A 24,466-nucleotide genomic window follows, 5' to 3' on the forward strand; every position below is an offset into this window, starting at 1 on the left:
GGAGGGGAGGGGGGGGGAGAGGAGAGGAGAGGAGAGGAGAGGAGAGGAGAGGAGAGGAGAGGAGAGGTGGAAGCTGTCTAGAAGTGTACAGGCAGTGCAGTGAAGAATGTGCAACTTGACACACAGCAAGAGCTTGAGAAGCTTTCTCCAGGTTCTTCAAGCAGGTTGAAGAACTGGTTAAAAAGAGGCTTAGAGCTATGACCAAGGAAGCTGTTGATGCAGTTTGACTCCTGCTGTGCTTACAGAAGCAGGAGTTTATACCTTCTTTGTAGGCAAACAGGATTATGTCAAACTACCTAATGCCATCATTCAGTTCTCTTACTAATGGAAACATTGAGTATGGGCTAATTGCTCAAGCCAAAAAGGGAGGCAGGTTTTTATGATCACCATGTTCTGTTACCCTGCAAGTACAAACTGCTCCTTTTGGGGCTCTGCATAAAGCCAGAGTATAGATCCAGCTCTGCTTGCCTATGCTTGAGGAGTCAGGATACATGGATCTTCTGAATCTTTTCCATCCCAAGCTCCTGTCCTTGTCGTCCTTCCCTGGGGCCTGTTTCCACTTCTGCTGCACTCAGTAGCAGAGCTGACTTCTGTGGGAGCATTACGGCCCTTGGGTGTCAGGCCCTCAGTAGGCTGCAAAGAAAAGGAGTGGAAAAGTCTGTTCTTGAGTCTGAATCCATTACACTGATGCTTCTTTCCCCCAATGGCTCCAAAAACACCCACTGCTGCTGAAACACAGCCCCATCTTGAAAAGAGCTGTGTGGCAGTGGGTGTCACGGCAGCCATTTTGTACTAATAACAATAATTTTGTATTAATACCATGTCATAGTAGGGAAGACAGAAATGACTAATTAAAATGTTGCAGAGATAGTCAAGTCATGAGAGCATTACTCAAGTGCAATTTAGCTGGGAAGCTGCAATTCACAGCTCTGCTTTGACAAAAATACCACAGGGCTTAATTGGACACGTCGTTGTCAAGGTATCAGGGTAGCATCCTGCCTGAACGCAGCTCCAGGCTACCCACCATCCAGACTGGGCATCCGGTCAGAGCCTTCCACTGCTGGCTCCCAAGTGGCTGGTGCCAATTCCAACAAGAGTTTTTTCTGGCCTAATCCCAGGCAGGCCTAAGGTGTCTCAGCTTGCAAACAGACTCATAGTTCAGTGTGGCATGCTTAAGACTGGGGTAACAATATCATCAGTGGGGAGTCTAGCTAAGCAAAGGAGATGGAGGGAGGGGAAAGCAAAAGGAAACACAAAGAGACAGACGGAAGAGAGAGCAGCCTTCCAAAAGGCCAGAGAAGGGAGGCAGGAAGGACCTGAGTGTGAAGAGGACAACAGCTCCCATACCTGGCACATTTCTCTCCTGCTGTTGCTGTCTTGGAAGAGATGAGCCTGGTTTCTTCTGAAAATGCCTACTGAAGAATTACCACAAATACTTTCTCTGATACATTCTGTGGCACTGTGAATATAAATGATATATGTTACAGGAGAGAAAAAATGATCTTGCATGGGCTCAACGAGGCACCTCACCCTGTGAAAATACCCTCCCTGAAAGGCTGATGTGGGTCCAGACCTGCACAAGAGGCAGGAGAAGCATCCAGGGTTTGGGGAAGGGCTGTCTTGATCCTGAGGAGCCTAGTCCAAAGGAAGAGAAAGATGTGGACACATCCTGGCATCTCAGTGCCCTGCAACCAGTGACAACTCTGAGCTTTCATTGCCCCAGACTGGCAGATCAGAGGTGCAGTCTCTGCTCTGAGCCAGAGAAAATCACTCGTGAGGAAACACAGATGAGATCTTCCATCTAGCTGACCTGCACGTGGTGCCCCTGCAAAACTCTGCTCTGCTCTCTCAGCTCCTTGTGCTGACTGCCAACACAGATGTCACGCTCACCAGAGACACCTCCTTTCCCATACGCTAGAAATGCCCAGTCTTGCCTCAGCCTGGCCAAGCTCCTCAAACTTCTTGCCAAGGCTGACTGTTATTTACCCCTTCTCCTCAGTGGGGCATGATGGCGAGGCTCAGCCTAAGCACAGTGTGTGCCCAGGATCTCAGCTAGTGCCAGTGGGATGCAGGGGGAGAACAAGCTTCTCCACGCATGGACTCATTCACAGGCCCACAGCCTTGCAGCCAGTCCAGCTGAATGATGCAGAGCCAGGGAGGACACACAGTGGGACTTACCCACTGCTCTGGGATGTCAGTCCTAATGGAAAACAGCAGCGAGGAGTTATAATATGCCATAAATATTTACTAGCTAAGGCATCCCTTTCCCCAACAGTTGTTAGAAGTCTTTAGATGCTTGAAATTTCAGGAATGAACTGCATCTTCTGCTCCAGCACCAGGAGAACCCAAGCACGATCCCAGCCCGGTCCAAGTGATGCCTCCTGTGCAGCAGGTGACTGCATGGCTGCCAGATGAGCCCCAGATCTGCTGAGCCCCCGGGCAACACCATCACCTCCTGTGAAGTGTGCTTGGTTTGTGGATGCAGAAACAGTCTGGTGTGGTTTGAGACTGGGATGAGCCACATTATTCTCCCCACTGACAAGGGGCTGCTGAGAAATGTCAAGGTTTCCCTTTGCTCTGGAGGAAGCTAACCCAGTCTCAGTCTTTCTTTCAGCGGCTGGCCCTCCGTGTGCAAACTCTGGGGTCCAGCAGCGCGTTCCTTCTCAGCCTGCACAGCACAGGCACGTGGCTGGCGCTAAGGAGACACACTTTAAATAACCACGCCACAGTGACTCATGCCTTACCCAAGGCAGTCTGGCTGCTGGCATATAAAGCATGAAAGCCGGTGATCTTTGGAGAAAGAGAGGATCCTACAGCGAGCAGACATATGGCTCAGTTCCTGGCCAGAAGGTGGGAGGGGTGGAAGCGTTTCTAAACGAGATAGGCTGGGAGGCTGAGGCTCACAGGTGCAGAGCAGTGGCCTCCCCAGTGCTGCCCAGCTCTCTCCTCCTGACCTGCTGCCACATACACAGCCCCTTGTGTCTGGAATTTCAGTGAGTTAGCAGTTTTCCAGGCTGAGGAGCCTTGGAGGGGTAGGAAAAAAAGCATGCGGGAGCAGCGCCTGCACCCAGAGTGGCTGACATGGGGACGTGGAATGCTCTTTTGCCCTTTGCAACATTTGTCCTGTAGCACCCAGGTGGCAGAAAAGGATAAGCACTTCTGGTGGTTCTGGTGGACCTTCACCTTTCCCTCTATCACTTCAATCATCCTCCATTTCCCCAGCCCCCACAGTTCCAGAACTGCCCTTCCCACCCTGCCTCTCTCTCAAAACTCTCCCCATCCACTCGGCCCCCTTCTCACACCTGCTCCCCTCAGCACTGTTCCCTCCATCATTGCCTGTCCTTTTCCTCCTCCCCCAGACCTATCCTCCCACACCTCCTGCACTTCTTATCCAGCTCCCCTCCCTGGAGGGCCGCTCTGCAATCCCTGTTCTCTGCTTCTCTGTGCCATCTCTGCACCACTCCCCTCCTTGTCTGCTGCCTGGGGCCACATCTTCCCCTCTGGAAAACAGTCACCCCTCAGGACCTACTGTGGTACTTCCCACAGACCTCCCCACAGCCTCCAACCCCTTCCCACAGCTGTTTGCTCCAGAAGCACCACAATGGCTCGGCAGGCTGGACCAGCTTTCTGCCAGCAGCCCATACTGAGGCCAGCCTTCATCTTGGGTTGCATCCCGCTCTCCCTCGCCTTTTCTCCAGGCTGTGGCTGTGGTTGGGTTGCCCTTGACAGCCACATGAGCTGCCTTCCCCAACCCACAGGCTGTTTTCAGGGCCTGGACACCCTGGAGCTGCTCATCGGCTTTGGCAGGGTAGCGTAAATGTCACGTCCCTGCCTGTTCCCAGCCTGATGCCTGTTCCCGGCCCGAAGCAATGCCCGCGTGTCTCCCATTATGTAAGGCGTAATGTGGATGGGAGCTGGGAGGCCTCGGGGTGGCTTGTGTGCCATGAATGACAGCTGCAAAAATGAGAAGGGAACTATTTTTAAACCTTCCCCTGCCTGCCTTCTCCATCTCTTTTCCCACAGCTCCAGCCAGGCTGAGTGGATGTCCAGCCCATGGGGGCAACTGGTCCTGCTGGGTTCTGCTGAACAGGTCCTGAGCAATTCTGCCACAGAGGGACATGCAGCACCTCAGCACAGGGGTGGTGGTACTCAGAGGACGTGTCCTCTTCCAGCCCTCCTTTGTCGCCCTGAAAACTCAGCTTCTGAGCTTGCTGACATAGTTTTCTAAGGACTTTCCCAGGACAGTAACTGTAAACACAGAGATGTGTACATTCTTTCTGATACACGTCTTGTGATGGACATCTCTCACGGCCAGTGCAGTTGGGAAAGTGTTATCCTGACCATCCAGTCCCTGGCTGTGGTCAGAAACCTATAAATCCTGGGAGAAGAAATAAACTCTCTCTTCCTTTCACCACACCTTGAGCTGCGTTTGTGTGAACTATTCATCTCCAGCGACAACACTCCTTGGCCATCAACAGTCCCCTGAAATCCTCTCCTTCACCTCTCAGAGCCCTGCCTGTCGGCAGGACCAGCAGTGCTCCTTTCTTTCACCCAGCCTCTCTGTAACTTTAGAAAGGTCATTCCCTCCTCCTTGAGCCACAGGTTTATCACAATTCCTTGGAAAAGAGCAGAAGGGATCTAGAGGGAGAAAAACCTACCTTCTACTGTGTAAACATGATACCTCAGCACCGCCCTGTCCCTCAGAGTGAGGGCAAGAGACAGATGGTCTGAGGTAGGGGCCTGCATGATTGTCCCATCTCCCACTGAGTGCTGTTGGCACAGGGACCAGTAGGGGAGAGGCAAGGTGGGTGGGGAGCTGTCTAAGAAGGGCTCTGACAGTCACAAGGAGAATTGTCAAAACCAGCAGTGTTTTGCACCAGAATGCTGCAAACAAGGCACCCCTCAAGATGGAGCATTGGAAGAAGGCATGCAGAGGGGTGGACACTGCCCATATGCTGCCAATTTGGCTCTGAATAAAGACACTTGGTTCAAGGATTTGCCCATCAAAGAACTGTCTGGAGAGACCGGAAAATGTGAGGTACCTCTTCATCTGGCATTGCAGGTGCTGCTCTAGACAGCCCTCCTCAGGAAAGATGGAGCTGACCTGTAGCAGGTACAGAGTAGGCTTGTGAGTGGCCATTTTGAGTGTAGAGCTTGTTTAATCTAAAATAGGAGTGTTTGAGAAGGGACAGCATCCATGCATCAAAAAGATATGCTAGAGCAAAATTCTAATTTGTTCTCTTAGAAGCTCATCTGGATCATAAATACATTTAGACTTAAAATTAGAAAGAAGTTCCTAGCCAGCCATGGTATAAACTTCTGTGACAGCCTGTCAGGCTGGAAGGTGGGCAGAAGAAGCCTAATTTGGTAAGAGACTCAGCAGGCTGGTAGTCACTGCATGGCAGGAGAGGAGGGAGCCCAGAATGAGCCATACACAGGTCTGAAATGAAGCTTGCAATCATGTCCCCAAACTGGTCCCCAGAGGGATTGGTACAGAGCTGAAACCACAGTGTGTTGCATCCTCTGTAGGTTGGTTACATGTCATTAATGTCGTGCTTCAGGGTCCTCCCAGATCTTTAAAGAGGCAAGAAAGAGGTCACCTCTTTTCCTTCTGGAAGGAAATTAATTTCCTTCGTTTCTGTAACCTCTCTGGCCACAGTAGTCACAGGGCTGGAGTGAGGCAGGGAGGAGAATAGGGTCACTCCTGCTGCTCTCAGTCACGCTTTGGGTGTGCTGGTTTGCCTTGCTCACAGGCTCAGGACAAAGCTAGCTCTAGGGCTAGCGAGGCATTTCCCTCGGGCTTGGTGCGCTGTGGCAACCCGGGGAGCTCGAGGTGTTGTTCACTATGGCAGGCAATGCCCTTCTGGACTCCTTGGCTGCATTTTCCCTGTTGCAAGAGCTTGGGGGAACACTAGAGCCACTTTTGCTCTCTGCCACTCACTCCTGCTGCTGTTCGCATCCTTAGATTTCTGTGAACCTTGACCACGGGAAGGGACAGGGTGCCTTTAGGCAGTCAGGACGTTCCCTGGCTGCTCCCCAAGTGCCTTGACTCGGGCAGACCCCAAAGAGTCCGAAGTCTCGGCTCCATGTTTCAGCGCGGCACGGAGCCCGCACTGTCACAAGACCCTCAGCCTTTGCGACCTTCTATTCTGCCTGCCGCAGAATAGAAGGTGTCCCCTTCGGTGCTGGGGCTGCAGGACACACCTGTCCTGACGCGGGAGCCCGACAGGCGCTGAGGCCGCTCCTCACCGCGCCGAGCTCCGGCCGGGCCCTGAGGCGGGCGGGGCCGGGCGGGGCGGTGCGCGCTGCGGCAGCGCCACCTTGCGGCGGGAGGGGGCGACCCGGCCGCCATTTGCAGCGCCGCGGGGGCCGTGAGGGGACGGCGGGCGTTCCGGGCCCGCGCCCCCACACCGGGTCACACCACGGCCTGTGCCCTGCAGTACGACTGCCGTCTTAGGACTTGATGAAGCCAGCCTTTCCTTCAGGATAACCATGTGGAACGGCAGCTGATCCCGGGCTGCAAGCAGGCGTGCAGGAGCAGGAGGATACCGGAGCAAACTTGGCTCGATGGACTGAGGCAGTATGCGAATTTAGGAGAAGATGAGCTTACTTTCTCTTCAAATTATGTATTTTACACCCTATAAAGCTTTAGGAACAAATAAGCAATCAGCGGGATAAAATGACTGCACCAGCAGACAAGGAAGGCTGAAGCAGCAGCTGCTTGGGAGTCACCCGCACCCTTGTCCAGCACAGGTGGGTTTGAGCAGCACCGCGGGCACAAAGCCTGGGGAGGGGGGGCCCTACTGCGGCCTCACCGCCACCGTGGAGCACGCACATGGCTCTGGCTCAAAGCCTTGCTGCTCCGGCCTTCAGCCGGGGGTGGGGCGGGTGCTGAGCCTGCTCTTGCAAGCTGGAAGCATATTTCGGGAATAAAGCATAGAAGACCCAGTTTTGATCATCAAAACTGATCAGGCAGAGGGATGAGGTACAGGAACTCACCTCTTGCAACATCTGGAATACTGCTAGCAGCTTCCCACTCCACATCCCAAGCCAGCCTCTTTCATCTCCTCTCTTTCCCTTATGGGAGGAAGGCTAGTCTCATATTACTCTTTTGCAATCATTTCTCAGGGACACCCCACCCACCTAAGCACGAGTCTGTCAAAGCTATACCATCAGCTTCTGGCTTTACTCTATTTCTGTCAGTTTGCTATTTCCTCAGAAGCCTAAGACACACTTTCTCAATGGTCATGTCCAGCCAACAACCACAGCCAAGAGCAAGCAAAAACCCCAAGGCGCTTGGTGGATGCAGCTCTTTCACATTTCTCAACCACAGTATTCCATTCCTGCTAGAGAGTGCTACAGACCCACTAGAGACAGATCCTTCCTGCTCTTCTGTGGATCTGGTGTAGCCAGCAGGAGCAAAAATGAGTACCAGTGTATCCAAAGTACCAAGATCTGCGGATCTTCCCAACACACAACAGGAAGGAGGCTGAGTAAGCAGTTGCCATTTTTCAGATCACTAATAGCTGCAACATTCCCCAAAGGGAACTAGTAATATAATGTGCAGAGTTAGTACATGTATGAACTCACTCCCCACCCACCCAAGAGAACATTCAAGCTCCCTGAAAAGAAGGCAGTGTAACAAACATTGGTGTTGCTGCCAGCTGATGTTCAAACAGGATATTTCCAACATGAAAAAAATGCCAAATATCCTCCACTCTGTTAAAGCCATGTAACAGCAGAAGGATACATCCAGCACAGCTTTGCATCTACTCAGTTTCTACGGCAAATCCTTGGCTTGGCAATGTCAAGACCTTGGCCTTTGGTATGTATAGAGGTCAGGCCCCTCCCTCTAAAGAAGAAGGTTTTTTGCTTTCATAAACCAATTGCCTGGGTCACTAAACCTGCCATGGCTCTGGAAGACTGCTAGAGATGAACAACTCACACTTAGTTTCTTCCCTGCTACCACCCTCCATGACAAATCATACAAGATATCTTTTACAAAAGCAGAGATCCAACAAAGATCCTTACTGCAGTTCATCTAGAGATTATACTGAAGCACCAGTGATCTTGTCTACCTTGAAAGAATGTGTGAGATGCAGGAACATATAGAAGACATAGATTTCTTACCAGGTTGATCTTCAGTTACTAGCTTTTGGAAAATAAAAATGAAAAAACCCAACCACCAATGAAAAAAACAATGAACCAACCAAAACCCTCAAATCAAGTTAAAAAACAAAAAACGACAACAACAAAAAAAGAATGGCAAGGTACAGAGAAAACTGTCCTCAGGGACAAAGCTTATTTATTCAGAACATTACTTCTTCCCATGAAAGAAAGTAAAATTCTGATTACTTTGTGGATGTTCTCAGCCCCAGCATAACAGACAAAGCACGGTCCAAGTGTCTGTGGCTGACTTGTTCTCAGATTTCTCCCCCTGCCTGAGAGAGTTCAACCAAGAGTCACTGCAGGACAAACACAAAACCAAAAAAGCAAAAATGCTTTTGAAATCAGTTAATCCAGAAAATTAAAGTGGGGAACTGTATACCTGTTACCAGCATGCTTAACACATGGGAAATGCACAGCAAGAACCCACTCCCAAAAGGTGATCAGCTGCTTTAGTGTCTACCAACTTCACTGCAAATTGCAGGTGTAATGCTGGCAGTGGAGCTGTACACCACACAGTATGCTGTCTCGTGAAGAAAATTACTGGGTCTCAGCATAGTGGAATATACATTTTATTTCTTAAAAAGGAAGGGTACTAACAGAATTTAATACAGTCAAAATTTTACATTTTAAACAAAAGCTTTTCTTTTTCTTAAAAACCAGTTACGAGCAGAGAGGTGAGAGGATTTAAACTACTCACAAAATCCAAGCCGAAGACTTTGAGAATTCAAATCTGTGGTTTATACATTTAAAAAAGTGTAATAAATGGAAATATAAAATAATACCAACTCTGTAATAGTGAAATGCCCTTTCCTCATTAGATTGCTGTTTAAGCACCTTTATTTTCACCCATCAGCTGCCAGGAGTGTTTAGGTTTATGTACAAAATAAGCAGTTTGGGACAGAAGATTCATATAGAAATTAAAACCATTTATGGCAATACAGTTTTACCCAGCCGCTTTACAAGCTTTATTATCTCTTTCACTTCTGTGGAATTTTTCAGTCAGGATGATCTCAAATGCACTTGATGGACTGCTTCAAAAAGCAGCTACAGATACAGGAATTATATAGACAACCTCAAGGAGTAGACATCCAAGAGATTAAACAACTTAACACACAGTAAAACTAAGATCAGATTTATATCTTATATAAATACTGTGCAGATTTATTATCCATCCCACTGAATGAATGGGACAGATCAGTGTCACATCTGAAGACAAAAAAATGCTTTTATCCAAGAGGCAACAGAATTTCAGGCCAAATATAGCAGATAGGAGTTCCCTCAAATTATTTAGTTAAAAACTGTATGTGTCTGAAAAAGCTTTACAAGAACAGAGTTTTCAGAATAACTTGCACATTTGCTTAGCTGTTTCATAGCTATTTTACAGCCTAGAGACACTGAGAGAGGAGGAAAAAAATAGATGAAAACAAAAAGACAAGCTGTTGTCTCTGCCCACTACGAAAGCTGTGGCTTTGTCGTTTATGGAACACTGCAGACATAGCTGTTACCAGAGAGGAGACTGCTCCAGTACAGCATTAAAGACAAAGTTACATTATGGCTGGAGAAAGTGTCATTACAGGCTAATCTCTTTACATGAAGGCTGATGGATTAATCTCACCTCCTCCTCAAAACCCAAGCATTCAGACTTCCTAGCAGACTGCTCATGATTCTTACTCCACTGTTTTCTATTTCTTTTAACACAAGATAGAAAAGGTCATGAAAGCTGATGAAAGGTCCAGCTGTGCAGCATCCAGTGAACATGTACTCAGCAAAACCAAAAGTCATTAATCACTTTCTCTCTCTTTCTCTCTCCACACCACAACAGGAAACCCGTGTCATCTATGTACATAATGGAACTAATAAAGATGTAGACTATCTAGGTCACAAATGAGCTTCAGTAACAGTCACTCACTGTTGCACTGCAACTTGCTGCAGTCTGGCTGAAGGGTGGAGACAGATCTGTTTGAGCCAAAAGAGAGAATAGTTAAAAAAACCACACCCAACAAAAACCACCCAGCTTTAATTTTCCTTAGTCACTAAAGTTTACAAATAATTTAATAATTCTACTCACAAACAAATCAACTGTCCAGCTAACAGGATGGGAAGAGTACAACTGATGAATTTAATCAGTGACTACTGTTAAAGAAAGACTGGAAGAAAATCGGTTCCCTCAAAATCTTAGTTTCTCTGCTTAAGTAGCTCATTATTATTTTTAAAACATTTTTTGTTGATAGAAAGCATCACAACTAGACTAGAATTCCACAACATCAATCTTTGTTTTGATTTCTGTAGTTCTCTAGGAAAGAAATAATCCCAAATCAAGCTACATGAAGCATTAACAATATTCAGATATTACAATGGAAGCACTTATTTATTACTTCATAGAACAGATTAGTTTTAAAAGTGTATTTACATGTTCTAAGTTATACAAAATACAGTATTCCAATAATCATGTTAATCACCATATTTCAGACAACTTCACATAAAAGTGCGGAGGATGCATCCATCCCTGATCCTGGCCAGTAGCGAGCGGTCACCCCAGTGTGACAGGTGAGAGCTGCTATTGTTCCCCCTCGGGAAAACAAATCCCACCATCCCTTCTCACTGAAACGTAGCTGCACATCTAGGAAAACATTCAGGCAGGTACACGAGCAAGGTTTGTTGAGACCCACAGACCAAAATCACATGCCTTAATTTACTAGACGTATGTGAAGTACATTTTTAAGTTTTTTACAGATGTTGTACAGCAAAGGGCTTCTGCTCATGCCTTAGGAAAATGAAGTAACAAGGGTTTTAGCTATATAACAGGCACCCAAATTACACTTAATATCAACAGCCCTATAACTACAACTGGATAGTGTGTTAAGGACACAATTCTGCAGCTGACTGCCTGGGCAGAGCTTCACATTCAAGAACAGATCCTGTGAAGTCCACATGGTTGTCTATAGATATAGGGCTCTTCCCATGCAGAAATGACAGCAGAATTGAGACCTTAAAAGATTGGGGCCTCAGATAGTAGTTTCCTCGTGAGACAGCACTGACCAGTTTACATTGGCAGGTCAAGCCCCAGTGCAACAGCACACTTAGTTGAAACAACAGCTATTTTTTCATGCCTTTCTGCAGTAACTCTCCTCCCTATCTGTATACTCCTTTCACTTCCTTCTGGACTGTGGAGAACAGCAGATTCCCAAGACCTAAACAAGCACTTATCTTCAGTATGATGCTAAACTGAGGGGATCCAAATTGGCCTAAAATTGTAAACAGTGAGGTGTCAGTTTAAGCAATCTCATTCAAGTCAGATTCTTGCATTACTCTCCTCTTCCTCTTTTATTCTTTGCTCTCCTTGCCAAGTATCTATGTCTGTCTATATATTTATCTTCCTCAAAGGATTCCTTTTTCCCTGTAGGTGTCTGAACTTCAAGAAGTTTGTGTTCCAAAAGTGACTCACAATGGATAGCAGACTATCAAACTAACAAATTATATCTGTATGACAATTTGCAGCATCATGAGTTAAATCACTGTAATTTCTCAATTAACATTATGTTAGCATCTCTACAGATATTTAGTTAAGCCTATTCTTTCTACCTTTCTCTCAGTCTTCAACTGTGAGTTTAGCTATCTTCACCATGTTACAGTGGCAGATATACACACCAGAGTAATTATATGAAGATCTAGAAAGCCAGTCAGTCTTGTAGCGCTGCAAAGGCAAAACGCTAGCACTAACAAATGATTTTGCTCTTTATGGATTTAGGTGTATGTTGCCAAAAATATGAGATTTATGCATTAAGATAAATTTACATTTCTCATCTTGTGCTTAGCAGCTAAAACTAGAAAGGTGAACAAGAGCCTATCTGGATTTTACAAAGGTCCAAGATACCTTCTCTCTCACTAAAAATGAAAGCACCTGATCACAAGGAACAAAGCCCTTCTATGCTCAGGTGGCCTACAATACTGAAGCAGCAATATTCTCCTCTGTGCAGGTCCATTATTTTTAATATCTACAAATTATTTTTTTTCCATGTAAGTGGTTTTATTACAGTATTCCCAAAGCTGCTGGCCTTCCACTGCACCTCCCAACTTGAAATGGGTTTGGTACAATTAGTAGCAGGCCTGCAGATAATGCTGAAAGTGATTTCTAGTTCGAACACCTTGGGCTTTCAAACAGCACAGCAAGGAAATGGAGAACTGTCAGAAAAGACCTAAAATGTTACTACAAAAAGCTGCTTAGCAAAAAACCAAACAACCCAAAAACATTTCTTCTCCAACACAAATACACTACTTTTTCACTCTGTCCATGCAGGACCAAAAAAAAAAAAAAAAAAGCAAGCAGGATTCAGATTATCTGAATATCAAAACCATCAGGATCAGTTTACCAACACTACACCTAAAATCTCAGATTTATCCACCTGATCCCAGCACAGAATGCTTCAGAGTAAAGCAAAGACACCCATGGCTCCAGCAGTTGCTAAAGCTTTACAATGACCACATAAGAGTAAAGACTTTTTCCCATGGGAGTTAATGAGATCTTTGTTACAAGCTTTAGAACAAGTAAAGACTTTTTCCCATGGGAGTTAATGAGATCTTTGTTACAAGCTTTAGAGGGAGCAGATCTTGGCAACAGGTGAAAGATTAAGCTTTTTGGAATTTTTAGACACAAACCCACTACATGTAGATTGGATCATCATATATGAAAGCAATACTGTATTAAATATTGCACATCATTTTTTCATAGCTGCTGTCTTCTGTAGAGTAAAACAACACTCATTGTCCACAAATCTTATCCACATTGTATATACTTTTAAAGTTAGTATAAAATGGCCATGTGATGTCAATCCACTTTCTAATGAAAGTACAGCACTGTCATAAACTGCTCTCTTTCCTGGCAATCCCTGCAGTGATGCTGAAAGGTGCACATGCCCTTTATTCTCTCCCCTTGGAGATGGTCCCTTTGTGGCTGGAATGGGGTAGGTTGGCATCAGGCACACTTATGGCCTCTACAGAGTATGTTCCAAGGCTAGAGAACTTCAAACCCTAACAGTGTCAGTCCAGCATCTTTTAATATTCAAATTGAGCTAAAATAATATTGGTCTTCTTAGGATCACTAAAAAAAAATACCCAAGTTATCACTCACAGAGAGGATTGTCATCCTTGTCAAAGAAACAAAATGATATAGCGAATCATTCTGAGAGGAGCAGAGAGTTCTGGAGCAATAAACTTAACTTCCTGAGACTGCAAAAACTGAGAAAGGAATTCAGCATTGCACAGTGTTTTTTGCTGGCAATAGCTGCACTCCTTTAAATAGTTACTACCTTCTCATCTATCTTTAAAGATACTGCTTCTTAACATCAACAAAACAACAAATTCTCCAGCTACAAAAGTTGAGCCGCACTCACCCCGAAGTGCGATTTTCCAGTTTTGCAACCCGTAGACATATAAATCACAGATTGTGCAAATCTGCATTGTCCTACAGGGAAGCACAAATGTTTGCTAACAGTCTTCTCTGAAAGAAAGATCTAATGAACATTCACTGTTAGTTTCCATTGTGTAAGCTTTTAAGATAACAAATAAAATAACAGAATTGCACATGCTAATCTCACTGACTGAATATTTTGCTGTTGTCGTGACATACTGCAAAACCAAATCCTGTACACAATATGTAAGTATTTAAAAGATATTCCTAAGCATAGTAGGATCCAAATAAAGCAACTCCTTGCCCAATTATTTGGCTTTTGGCTTTGATTTAAACAGGAAGCATGACATTTAAGAACAGCCAGAGCTAACTGAAAATTTAGAAATTATAAATTTGATGAAAATGAAAAAAAGTTGCTACATTTACATGCTGTCATGGTTGCTTATTTTGTTGCTGTTTTTTTTTTTTTTTTATCCATGGTTTGGGCCTTTATCACCAAAATAAAGCAAAAATCACTACATACCGAAAATGTCAGTCCAAATCAGCAATACTGATTATAGGCAGAGATATATGCTGCCATTTCAGCAACATGGAACTAAAATATTCATCTACTTGATAAAAATATCCCAAGGTTATCTCAGATCTTTATAATCCCAAATAATACAGTCATAGGTATACTTTGGTAACCAGCAAAAAGTTAAAAACTTTCTTGACTTCAGTACATCATCCATTAAAAATGATAGGTCAAAAACTACATTTAATATATAAGTTCTGTACAAAGGTTATGCTGGCAAACACTGGTTATCTTGGCTTTTGAATTTATTTTTTTTAATTAATCTTACAATATCATCTGCTGCTTCTCACATTTTTCTCTTTCCGTTTCTGCTCTGAAATTAGGGGTGGAATTTCTTGAATAAACACAAAGTCAAAATAATTGTTCAATATGATAGCACTGAGCTATGCTGGTAACTAGTCATGCCTCATAATTTTGGCACTTGTGCTTCAGAAAGCTTTCAAGATTATTTTTCTTGAGTTGTATGCTATTCATCAATCTCCAGGCATGAACACACTCCTGTCTTACAAGCTCCATTTTGGCTATAAGCACGGCCCTGTACTCCTTTCCTAGAAAGTAAGCACTCTTGTTCTTTCCACACAGATTTAGCTCTCAAGCTTTCTTAATATAAGAGCAGATCTTTGTTATGCTGATGAAACTCTTACAGCGGAACTTCCTACATGTTCTAAACACAAGAAACATCTCCAAACTCTGTCCAAGCTTTCATTACCCTCCCACACCGGCACAAGGGTCCTTACACTTAAGCTGCCCATTGTAACTGTGGGATATCATTGGCTGTTTCACCTTCAGCACTACAGTTGTCCTGCAGTCAAGAGACAGAAAATTGTAATATGGCAGCTAATAGCCATTGTTTTCCTGGAGCTAATACTCATTTGGTAGTTTCAGATTGCCAAAAGACCTGGAGATCAGCAACTCAGAATAGCACCTTTTCCATGATTGCTAAATCGTTAGCAGAAGAATAGAACCTGTTTCAGCAAGATACCATAAAAGAAAGTGAGCCTTACAAACGAAATAAAGGAAAAGGCAGGTTACAGCAGTGTAGCTGTGGAGCAGGAAAGCGACGGACGTGGTTTACTGTTACGTGGGTCATTTGATAGAGGTTTATTACTCTCTGTATGGCACACTGTGGTGCTTTCTGTATTATTTCAGTACATCTGTTGTAATCTTCTGCACTGAAGTCTCACACATTACAGCTGCTGTCTTCCTGGTGTCTTTAGTTCTGCACTCACAGTACTCCACAATACGCTACACTGCACCAGAAGTGAGCTGCAGTATTAAATAAAATTCATTATACTGCAGGGAAAAGAGTCTTAAAATATAGCAGTTCTTTATATATACAGACATTTTCATTTAAAACTCCCTCTTCTTCCACTCGAGTGCCAAAACTATTCACACAGGCTGTCAACAGACTTTGAGACATGAACTTTGAGTGTCTTGACAAAACCCCAGTAGGTAAGCTTATTGTAGTTCATAGTTACAGTGAGAAAGACAGATAAGAAAGCCATATACAGAATTAAGGAGACTTTGCACTTTTCATCATGCCCAGCCCTGGGTAGTCAGATGGGGTACTTGCAGGCAAGGAGGCAGGCAGGGTCATCATCAGTTGTTTGTGTTGGGACACCTCATAGATTTCACTGCTCACTCTGAAGACTGGCGATTCATGTGTGCTTTTTAGTTTCTTTGTTTTTAAAAGTCTTTAAAGTTGCATCACTCGGAATCAGATAAGTCACTTTAAACAAAGCAAAGTGTTAAGTGTGACAATTTATTTGTAACATACTTCCCACCATCACCACCACAAACCACCCTGTGAAAGAAAAAAACCCCTGCTGAAAGGGTGACAATTTTTAGTATGTTTGAAAGAAATTAGACCAACACTGCATCAAGAGACACTCTAGTCAAATTAAGAGCATAACAGAAGGGGGGGATAGTTCAAAGCATACATTAAGTGTTGTGGATTAGCCTGCTTCTCCACTTCCTTAAGAAGTCAACACAAAATTGCTCTGAATTCATAATTTCCACATTATGTTTAAAAGATAAGCTAGTCTTTAGCATAGAAAATAAACCCTAAGGCTTTTTTAATATATTTTCAGATTTCAATAGAGGAACTGCAACTACCCTCAACATCACCATCCCACATTTACTCCTTAATATAAATATTATCCCAGGACATATAGCCTAAGAGTTCTGACACAAATAGCCACTATCTTAAGAGGACTTCTAGACATATACTTCTGGTAAAGCTTCTAGTTCTTGCCGTTGTAGGTCGTGTAGAAGGTCTCAACATCACACACAGCATATTTTTTCTTTTAACACCATATATTGTTGAAGCAGTGCTTGGTGCTGAGAATGGATTACTTCCAAGAGGGCAAGTCTTGTGTGCTAATTTTCTATCAGAAAACATGCTGGAGATAGAACCAGCAAGCATGGAGAGACCAGATATACTGCTACACAGGAGAAAGTGAGGTAAACTGTTTGTGTTTATAGTGGGTGTAGCTTATCCCATAGTGTGTTCACGAGGCAAAGGACCAGAACTCTTTCTCAATCTCTTGCACAACAGGTAAGGTGCAGTAAAACAACAGTGGCTTGTTTACATCTTTAAAAAAGCCCCTTCTTTCAAAGCATAAGGTGCTGGCCATTTTTTAACAGCTGGAAATCAAGGTTCAGCCTAATGAGTCAGACCTCTTTTTCTAAATCTCCCTTACTTCTCAGTTAAGTGCAAAATGCTGCTTTATCAGCAGTTGAAGAGGGAAGACCCTCTAAGGAAAAAAAGGATGGGTGGTGGTAGAAATATAGTCTAGAACCCACATCAAATTATTTTGTCCACATATGTAAAGCAAGTGATTTGCTACTGTTCTCTCTCCTTGGTTTCTGCAAGTTTTCTGGGATTAGAACCTATCAAGATATTTAGACAGTATTGTAATCAAAATTCCACTGACTCTATTCTGCATAAGATTCATACATTAACATTGCAATATTTCTGTTTTTACAAGAGATTGGATATTTTCCTGTCTTCCTGTCCTAAAGGTTCCCTATTCCTCTTCAACAGGAACAGAGTTCTATAGAACAGATACTTTCTAGTGCCTCTGAAAGGGAGAGGAAACAATTTCATGATGCTGCCCAGCAACATCTACTTATATCCTAAAATTATGTTTTAAACTTTTACTGGGAGGGGAAGGTGGAATGGAGAGGAGAAAAGAGCAAGAGTTTGAAAATTTAAAAAAAAAAGAAAAAAAAAAAAAAAAAAGAAAAAAAATCTCCTAGGCCCTTTCTCCACTTAAAAATGAAGGCTAGAACAGATAGCAAAAGCTCTGTCCAATCTGGAGGGATCCACATTTATTCCTCCAGACAGGTGAATCTGTTCAATTGTATGACATCAGAAAATGTTCTATCAGTGTTGAAAACAAGCTTGTAAATATGGACACTAAAATTGTGGACAACAGAATGATCAGGAAAGGGCCTGAACAAGTTGTGCCAACAGAAACAGGGTTTGTTTGTATTTTGTTAGTTTTTTTCTAGTGTAGATGCAAAATGGCAAAGCCTCCATGAACTTTATTTCTGGGAGTCTCTACAGATGGCAGGAGAAGTCTAAGAGGCTAAAACAAAGAGCCCTAACAAGGAAAAGGGTGTGCTTACAAGGGTCCGTATCTGGTCTCGTATTTAGAAACAATGTTCTTGCATCGTCCCACTTCCTTGCGCAGCTCTGCCACCTCCGTCCTCAGGGCTGTATTTTCTTTCTCAAGAAAGGCTGCCCGAATTGTGATCTGATTCTCCTTTAATCGCCGAGCATCACGGGAACGCTTCGCTGCCACATTGTTCTTCTTTCGCCTTGTCCAGTATTTTTCATCCTGTAGTAAAAAAAAGATGCCAAACTGACAACTGTTTCAGAGACACCTCTTTATTGTATAATGATATTCACACTGACTGCTGTATTGAGGAATCTCCTGCTTAGGTTTGCCAGGCTCTGACATCAAAATGGAGACCGTGAAGTACTGTAAGATTTCACCTTTATACAAGTCCTCTTTTAGGATAAACCAAGTGCACTGCTAGAACTAAGGAGATTTAGAGACTTGAGTATTAAGAAGCTGTCCAACGGAAATGCTTCCTTTACTTAGTTTCAATTCAGGGGTGAATTTTTACATAAAACCACCTGTTCTGTTGTCTGGGTTGCTTAAATCCAGATTAGACAAAATACTGGGCAAATACAGACAATGGCCTTCAAAAGTGCAGGTGATGAGGATTTGACTTGATAGTTCTTCTAATTTCTGTGTATAGCATGATAAGTTGCTCCTTGCCAGTAATTAGCTCATGACACCAAAACCTGCAGAACAGCAAGCACAGCAGTTGGCTTGCCAATTCTATTCTTGGCAGTGTTTCTGCCCAATCATGTAGGTAAACTGCATTAACTCTGTATGTCAAAGTGTTTGGACAAAGACTCAGAAACTTTTATCAAGGCCTAGAAGAGTTTGCAGCAATAAATCTGTTACCTTTTGCTCATCTGGGACAAAAACCTTCTTGGCCTTTTTAATCATAGGTTGTGGTTTCAGGTCCTCTTCAGTAAACTTGTGTTTGCGAGGATTGAAGAGCTCACCACCAGGCACACTGGACAGCACTAAATCAGCAGGGTCTGGGTTAAAATTCACCTCAACTTCTACGCAGTCAGGATCAATGGGGCTGGGTGTATTTCTCTCATTTTGTGGTGGGGACTCTGGCAACAACAGGAGAAATTACAATATATTCAGCAGGATGAAGAGAATCAACAAAGAAGCCAACTTTATTGCCCTAATGTGAGAAGTATTTCATAGTATTAGTTGGTGCTTCTCTGAGGTGTGGAGGCTGCTGTACTGCTGCTGGTACAGAGCGAGTTCACAGTCCAGTCTGTAATATAACTCTAGGAACATATGCCAGATTAACAGACATGAGTAGACAGATGCAAGATGGGAGTTAATACTTCCTTGGCAAAAATTACATGCTTTGCACACATAAAAAGCACCTTCAACAGCAGTAAGAAGGGAGAAATTTGTATCAGGCTGAGTTTTGGACCATACAAATACTTACAGAAACAAGACTGCCCAAAGACCCCAGTCCCTGGGACCTTCAAAGGTCAGACAAGTAGACTTGCAAACAACTGACTAAATAAAGGAGTATTTGTTACAAATGCAACAGTATTCTTCTTTGCCACATAGAAACAAACGCCCCAACAGAGTATCTGACACTGGTAGTGTTCACATGAACTTTATCCTATGAATATATTGTTTACAAAACTTCATATACATGAGTTGCAAAACTGCATGTCACTGCAATATGCAGAAGTGATCAATAAATTTTGTATACACCACCTAGAAAAAAGCTACACCTTAGGATTTATGGAAGGAGTTCCACATTATCTTTCCCATAGATTCACAAAAGACTTCCAGAGCAAAATGCTTTCTGTAAAGCTTGCTCATAAAATAGTACTGCGAAGCCTGTCATGTTTAAACTCCAAATCTAGGGCAAACTGAGCAGCTGAATTCTTTAATAGAAAAGATCTCCATACTACAAATGAAGTTTCCTAGTACCATTTAAGCACAGTTTTGTTTTTTTGTTCCTCCATTCCCACTTCAAAGTGCCACAGAACATCAAACTGCATCATTAAAACACCTTTTCCAAGTGTCTGTTTTCACATTTCCCAGGCTACCACAAAAAGGAATGCTTCATTGTTTTTCTATTTAACATTGTTATTTGAGGTACATTAAGTTCACATAAGTTCACCCAAGCAGACCAAGGCAGTGAAAGTGACTTGTGACAAGCTATAAAATCTGTTGTAAAATAACCTGAGAAAGTATTTTCTCAACATGTCCAGCTTCTCACTACATTAGCAATACCAAGAAAGCAAATAATTTATGTTGCTGTTTCAACTCTTATAATTTCAAAAGCAAAACAGACTGCCCATTGATAGACACTTATTCTTCATAGGATGAGAAAAGGGGAAGAAAAGGAGAGGCAGCATCTTCACGAATTGACATATGAATTAAGGCTCTACATTGAGCGTGTTTGTACTGTTTAACCTGCCAAAGCTAACACTGACAAGGTTAGCATGTCTCCTGTTTGACCTGAAGAGGGACCTTTTAATATGCGAACAACAGAAGTCCCTCAGAACCCCACATTATTCCATCTACCTGTGCTGGAGGCTGCTTCAGATTGCTGATACACTGCAGTGGAAGAGGATGATGCAGGAGAACCAGTGGAAGCACCAGCAGATTCCTTCCCTTCCAGCTCAGCCACAGGCAAGAGAGGATTCTGGTTCAAATCCAGGTGAGTAGGACTGGAAGGAATTCCATTTTCCAGCAGGAACTCATCCAGATCCATGTACTCCAGGTGGAAAGACTCGCCATCATAAGGAATAGTTTTGTCCCAAATGGGTGGCATGAGGGAAGCCGAGACTGCCATAGTGCTGGCAGCTGCTGCCTCATCTTCTTCAAGCTTTATTTTCTCCTTCTCTTTATCTGAAAGATACAAGTAGGTCACTGTGCAAGCTGAAACACAGGAGAAACTCAAGGTTTAAGAGTCCAACAAAATCCACATGAAAAGAAATTTAGTGAGCTCATGGTTCTGCCTCATGACATGATCTGGAAAACCACATGTTGAAAAGCAACATTTACATATGGAACACTCTAACCCCCTGTGATGGCTGGACTACAGACAGCTGTGCAGCCTTGCAGACCAGCATCTTTGCTGTGATAGCTTACCAAGGTGTAATGAAGTACTGCATGGAGCTTATTAAGCAGTCACTGCAAAACAACCTGGTTTTTACATACCCATCTCAGAAAATAACAAAATTCAGTGTCCCTAAGCAGGATTACATGGGAAACCATTAAGAAAATTCTGAGGAAGCAGAGTAGCTTATTTTATGCACAAAGAAAGAAGGTGCAGAACAATAATTTAAATAGAAATGGGAGAAGAATATGGGTTTTCAGATTACATTTGAAAATCAGTCAAAAGGTCCATAGGACACCAGAGACCTGGATGCCTATTGTTCAGCATTTTAGAAGCATTTCTCTCTGAAATGACTCAGCATGTCCACAGAAAGCAATAGCTCCAAGTGCTGCTCACTAAAGATAGCTCAGAGTACCTACATACAATTTTCACTCTTTGGGGAGATGTCTAATAAGGCACACTCCCACATCCCACCCCCAAGTCACAAGAGACTGATGAATTTTTCTCCATTTCTGTAATATGTGCTACACTGCACATATTACAGAAAAATGGCTGTTTCTATGTTCCCCATAGCTACTGAATCTTAACAATTGTCTGGGACAGAATCCAAGCAGAAAACTCAAGTTATGGAATAATTACATAATTTAAGAGATAAAAATAAGCTGGCAGAAAGAAAATTTAAAAATCCAAGTCATTTTCCTGATCCAGTTCTCCATGCAGCCATGCAGTTCTATCAGCAGTGAAGGAGGCATTCCAGAAGCAGTGCTAGTACTGCCAGCACTGAGCCAGCACTGCTGTCAAAGGAAAGGGACAGTCACCAGTTGTACCCTCATCACCTGCAAACTGGGCATTACCATGGAAGCCAACAAATACTCAGTTCAACAGAACAGGGACTCCAGGGACACCGGACCAGTCTGGATCTCCAGGATTATCAGAGATTGGCCCAATAAAATGCACCAATCTTTGGCATTAGGGTTTTCTAGACTGGCTACAATATGCTAAAGGAGCATTTTTCTTTATTGGGGGTGGAAGTGGGGGTGAAACTCGGCTCTAAACCAGAAAAGCCTATTTATATAAAACCTATTCTGATAAAAGTGGCATTCCTTCCGCTGTTGCCTTAGCTGGTGTGGAACTGAGACTGAAAGAGCTTTTTATGGCTTAAAGAACAGTGCTGCCATACAAAGTAAATTATCTACCGTATTCTGAATTTCTTATACAAAAGAAGATACTGATTTTAAATCAAGCAGCTGAGAAAGTATTCACCAACCAGCAGCTTGGAACCAAGAGCAAGTACCTAAAGGGCACATTAGATTCAGACCACAGTGGCTCCTGGACCAAAGCTTTGGTAACATCACCTTGCAGCTTTTGACCTTCTCCTTGCCACTTCACACTGCTGCCCCTGAACTGCCATCTTCCAGCCCCTATTCCTGCTATAAACTGCTTTTTGCAAGGAGTTTTGCAACTTCCCTACCTTTTGCTTGAGTAAAGCAAACAGGCAGGTCAACAGTAATGACACAAATAACCAGAATGTCTCTAAACAGCTCCTAGTTGAAGGCAGTAAAGAAATAGCATCTACTCTCTAAATAAGGATTTCCCTTACTAGTGGATCACACTCCACCAAATTGGAACCAACATTTCACCTGTGAATAGAGATTGTGTATTCCCCAACATTTCATAGTGCCCAGCACAACCAAACCCAGATTTGCACTGAATGTTGTGAATGATATCCTAGTAAAAACAGCACCAAAACAAATCCAAACAACAATAATTATTTTTAAATAACTATTTTTAATTAACATTATAAAAAACTTGTGAAATGTCAAGTCAAAATATCAGCTAAAAAGAAAAAAAAAATCTAAAAAAAATCTTGAAAACAACAGAACACCATTATAAGTAATACCAGTTTTAATACAAACCAGCAGTGCTTTTGTTTTGCAACATCTAATACAACACCTTCAAGAGAGTACGAAAAAAAAACAACATTAGGTGACTGTTAGACTGAATATAAGGCCTAAAATATTTTTCAGAAGGTAGATGCTAAAAAGACTACACTACTGGCACATGTAGCTCTTCTCAGATCTTTTAATGCCTTCTGGATGTGCATGATCATCCTGCTGTCCTGCAGTAACCTGGAAAAACGGTGGTTCCTCCAATTTCCTCTTGTGATTGTCCCTGGTTCACACCAGATTAGATCCTTTCTCCACGTGAGAAAAGCATCTGAAATTTTGTGTCCTTTTGCTACAAGTTGACAATTTAGCAAGCACTGGGCCCCCAGCTATGCTGTCTTTCCTACCTCACCTCTAACAGTATCTGAAACAAAATAGCAGAAGTTAATACACATACTGGGAGTCCAGCTATTCCAAAGGTGATACATAACATGGTAAAACTTTTGTGTGATCATTTTGCATTGATGTTTTCCCACGGGCTTTCTTTCAATTCATTTAATCTTTATTTCTGCCACACAACATCCTGCTTGGGTGCACAATATCTAATGAAACACTAATTAACTTCTTGCATCTTGAGAGGGAAGTTTCTGCCTACCTCAGCAGAGGGACCTGAAAGATTAATTCTCTTAAGATATTTATAGTGTAAACAGGTATTACCTGACAGTAGAGCTGCAGTATCCTAAGAGGCTCCATTTGCAGCGATTCAAGGTCACCCTGATAAATCTGGACTGTACTTCTGCAGATGATGGCTCACGTCCGATTTAGCCCCCTCATTCTGCTACTGTGACCTATTAACTGGGCTCTACATCTGCTGTTAACAGTGAGGACACTGGTTTAGGCTCAGTGACTTAAGTGGACCATTCCAGTTACTGAACTGTTGGAAATACTGATGTTTAAAGCAAAAGCAGCAGCCCGAAAAAAGCTTTATTCCCTGTCATGGTTTTTCCTCAAAACCCAAAAACCAACCAAAAGATTTTGGCCACCACGCTGTCAAGAGCTATCCCAGCCACAAACAGAACAAATACTTATTTGACAAACTTCCTCTTGTTGACCAAAAAAAATATTGTCAAATTGTACTCAAACCACTATATATATATATATATATATATATATACACACAAACACACATATATACATACATACCTACATATTTATATATGTGTGTATATATATATGTATGTACATATGTGTATATGTGTATGTATGTATGTATATATAGGCTGATTGCCCCATAGAGCTTTAGCCCCACTTGTGAGGATGGAAGAAGGCAGTTGTAGGATACCCTGTCTCTAATGCCCATTACTGTGATGTTTGCTGAGGCATTTCTCCTGCCACAGCAGCATGCAACTGGTGATTCAGCATCCTTTGGAGAGCATGCAGCAGCTCCTTACTAATGGAAGAGACCTATGCTCCTGCTCCAGAATATTAATTGCCTTCCCTTAGCCCACTGGACTTTTCCTATTTTTTTTTAATAAAAATATCATTATTGTTATTTATTTAATCCTTACAAAATACACAACAACAACTCCCATCAAGGCTGGTGAGCTGTACCTGGTACATGGCAGGGCATTCAAGGGGATGGCATTCTGCTGGAACTGGCTGACCCCTCTCCTCTGTTGCTCAGGAGGATTAGAAAGCTGCTTGCTTTGACTGGGTAGTCAAATTACCCACAGCAGT

At 43.2% G+C, this 24,466-nt stretch overlaps 1 protein-coding gene across 5 annotated transcripts in view; it reads right to left on the bottom strand.

Moving 5' to 3' along the window:
- Nucleotides 1–185: 185 nt before the first annotated feature.
- TEF (TEF transcription factor, PAR bZIP family member) overlaps nucleotides 186–24,466 on the bottom strand; it is a 31,183-nt gene continuing 6,902 nt past the window's right edge. For 2 of the 5 annotated variants that reach the window (XM_015628181.3, XM_015628179.3), the window contains exons 2-5: nucleotides 20,306–20,632; nucleotides 18,635–18,855; nucleotides 17,784–17,995; nucleotides 14,033–15,879 (exon numbers count right to left, since the gene is read on the bottom strand). In XM_015628181.3, the coding sequence (XP_015483667.1) occupies nucleotides 15,858–15,879; nucleotides 17,784–17,995; nucleotides 18,635–18,855; nucleotides 20,306–20,632 (782 nt within the window). In that variant the 3' untranslated portion in view covers nucleotides 14,033–15,857. The other 3 variants (XM_033514377.1, XM_033514378.1, XM_015628180.3) reach the window with 3 other exon arrangements.

The sequence above is a fragment of the Parus major genome, chromosome 1A (assembly GCF_001522545.3).
Source record: "Parus major isolate Abel chromosome 1A, Parus_major1.1, whole genome shotgun sequence".
NCBI classification, from domain to species: Eukaryota; Metazoa; Chordata; class Aves; order Passeriformes; family Paridae; genus Parus; species Parus major.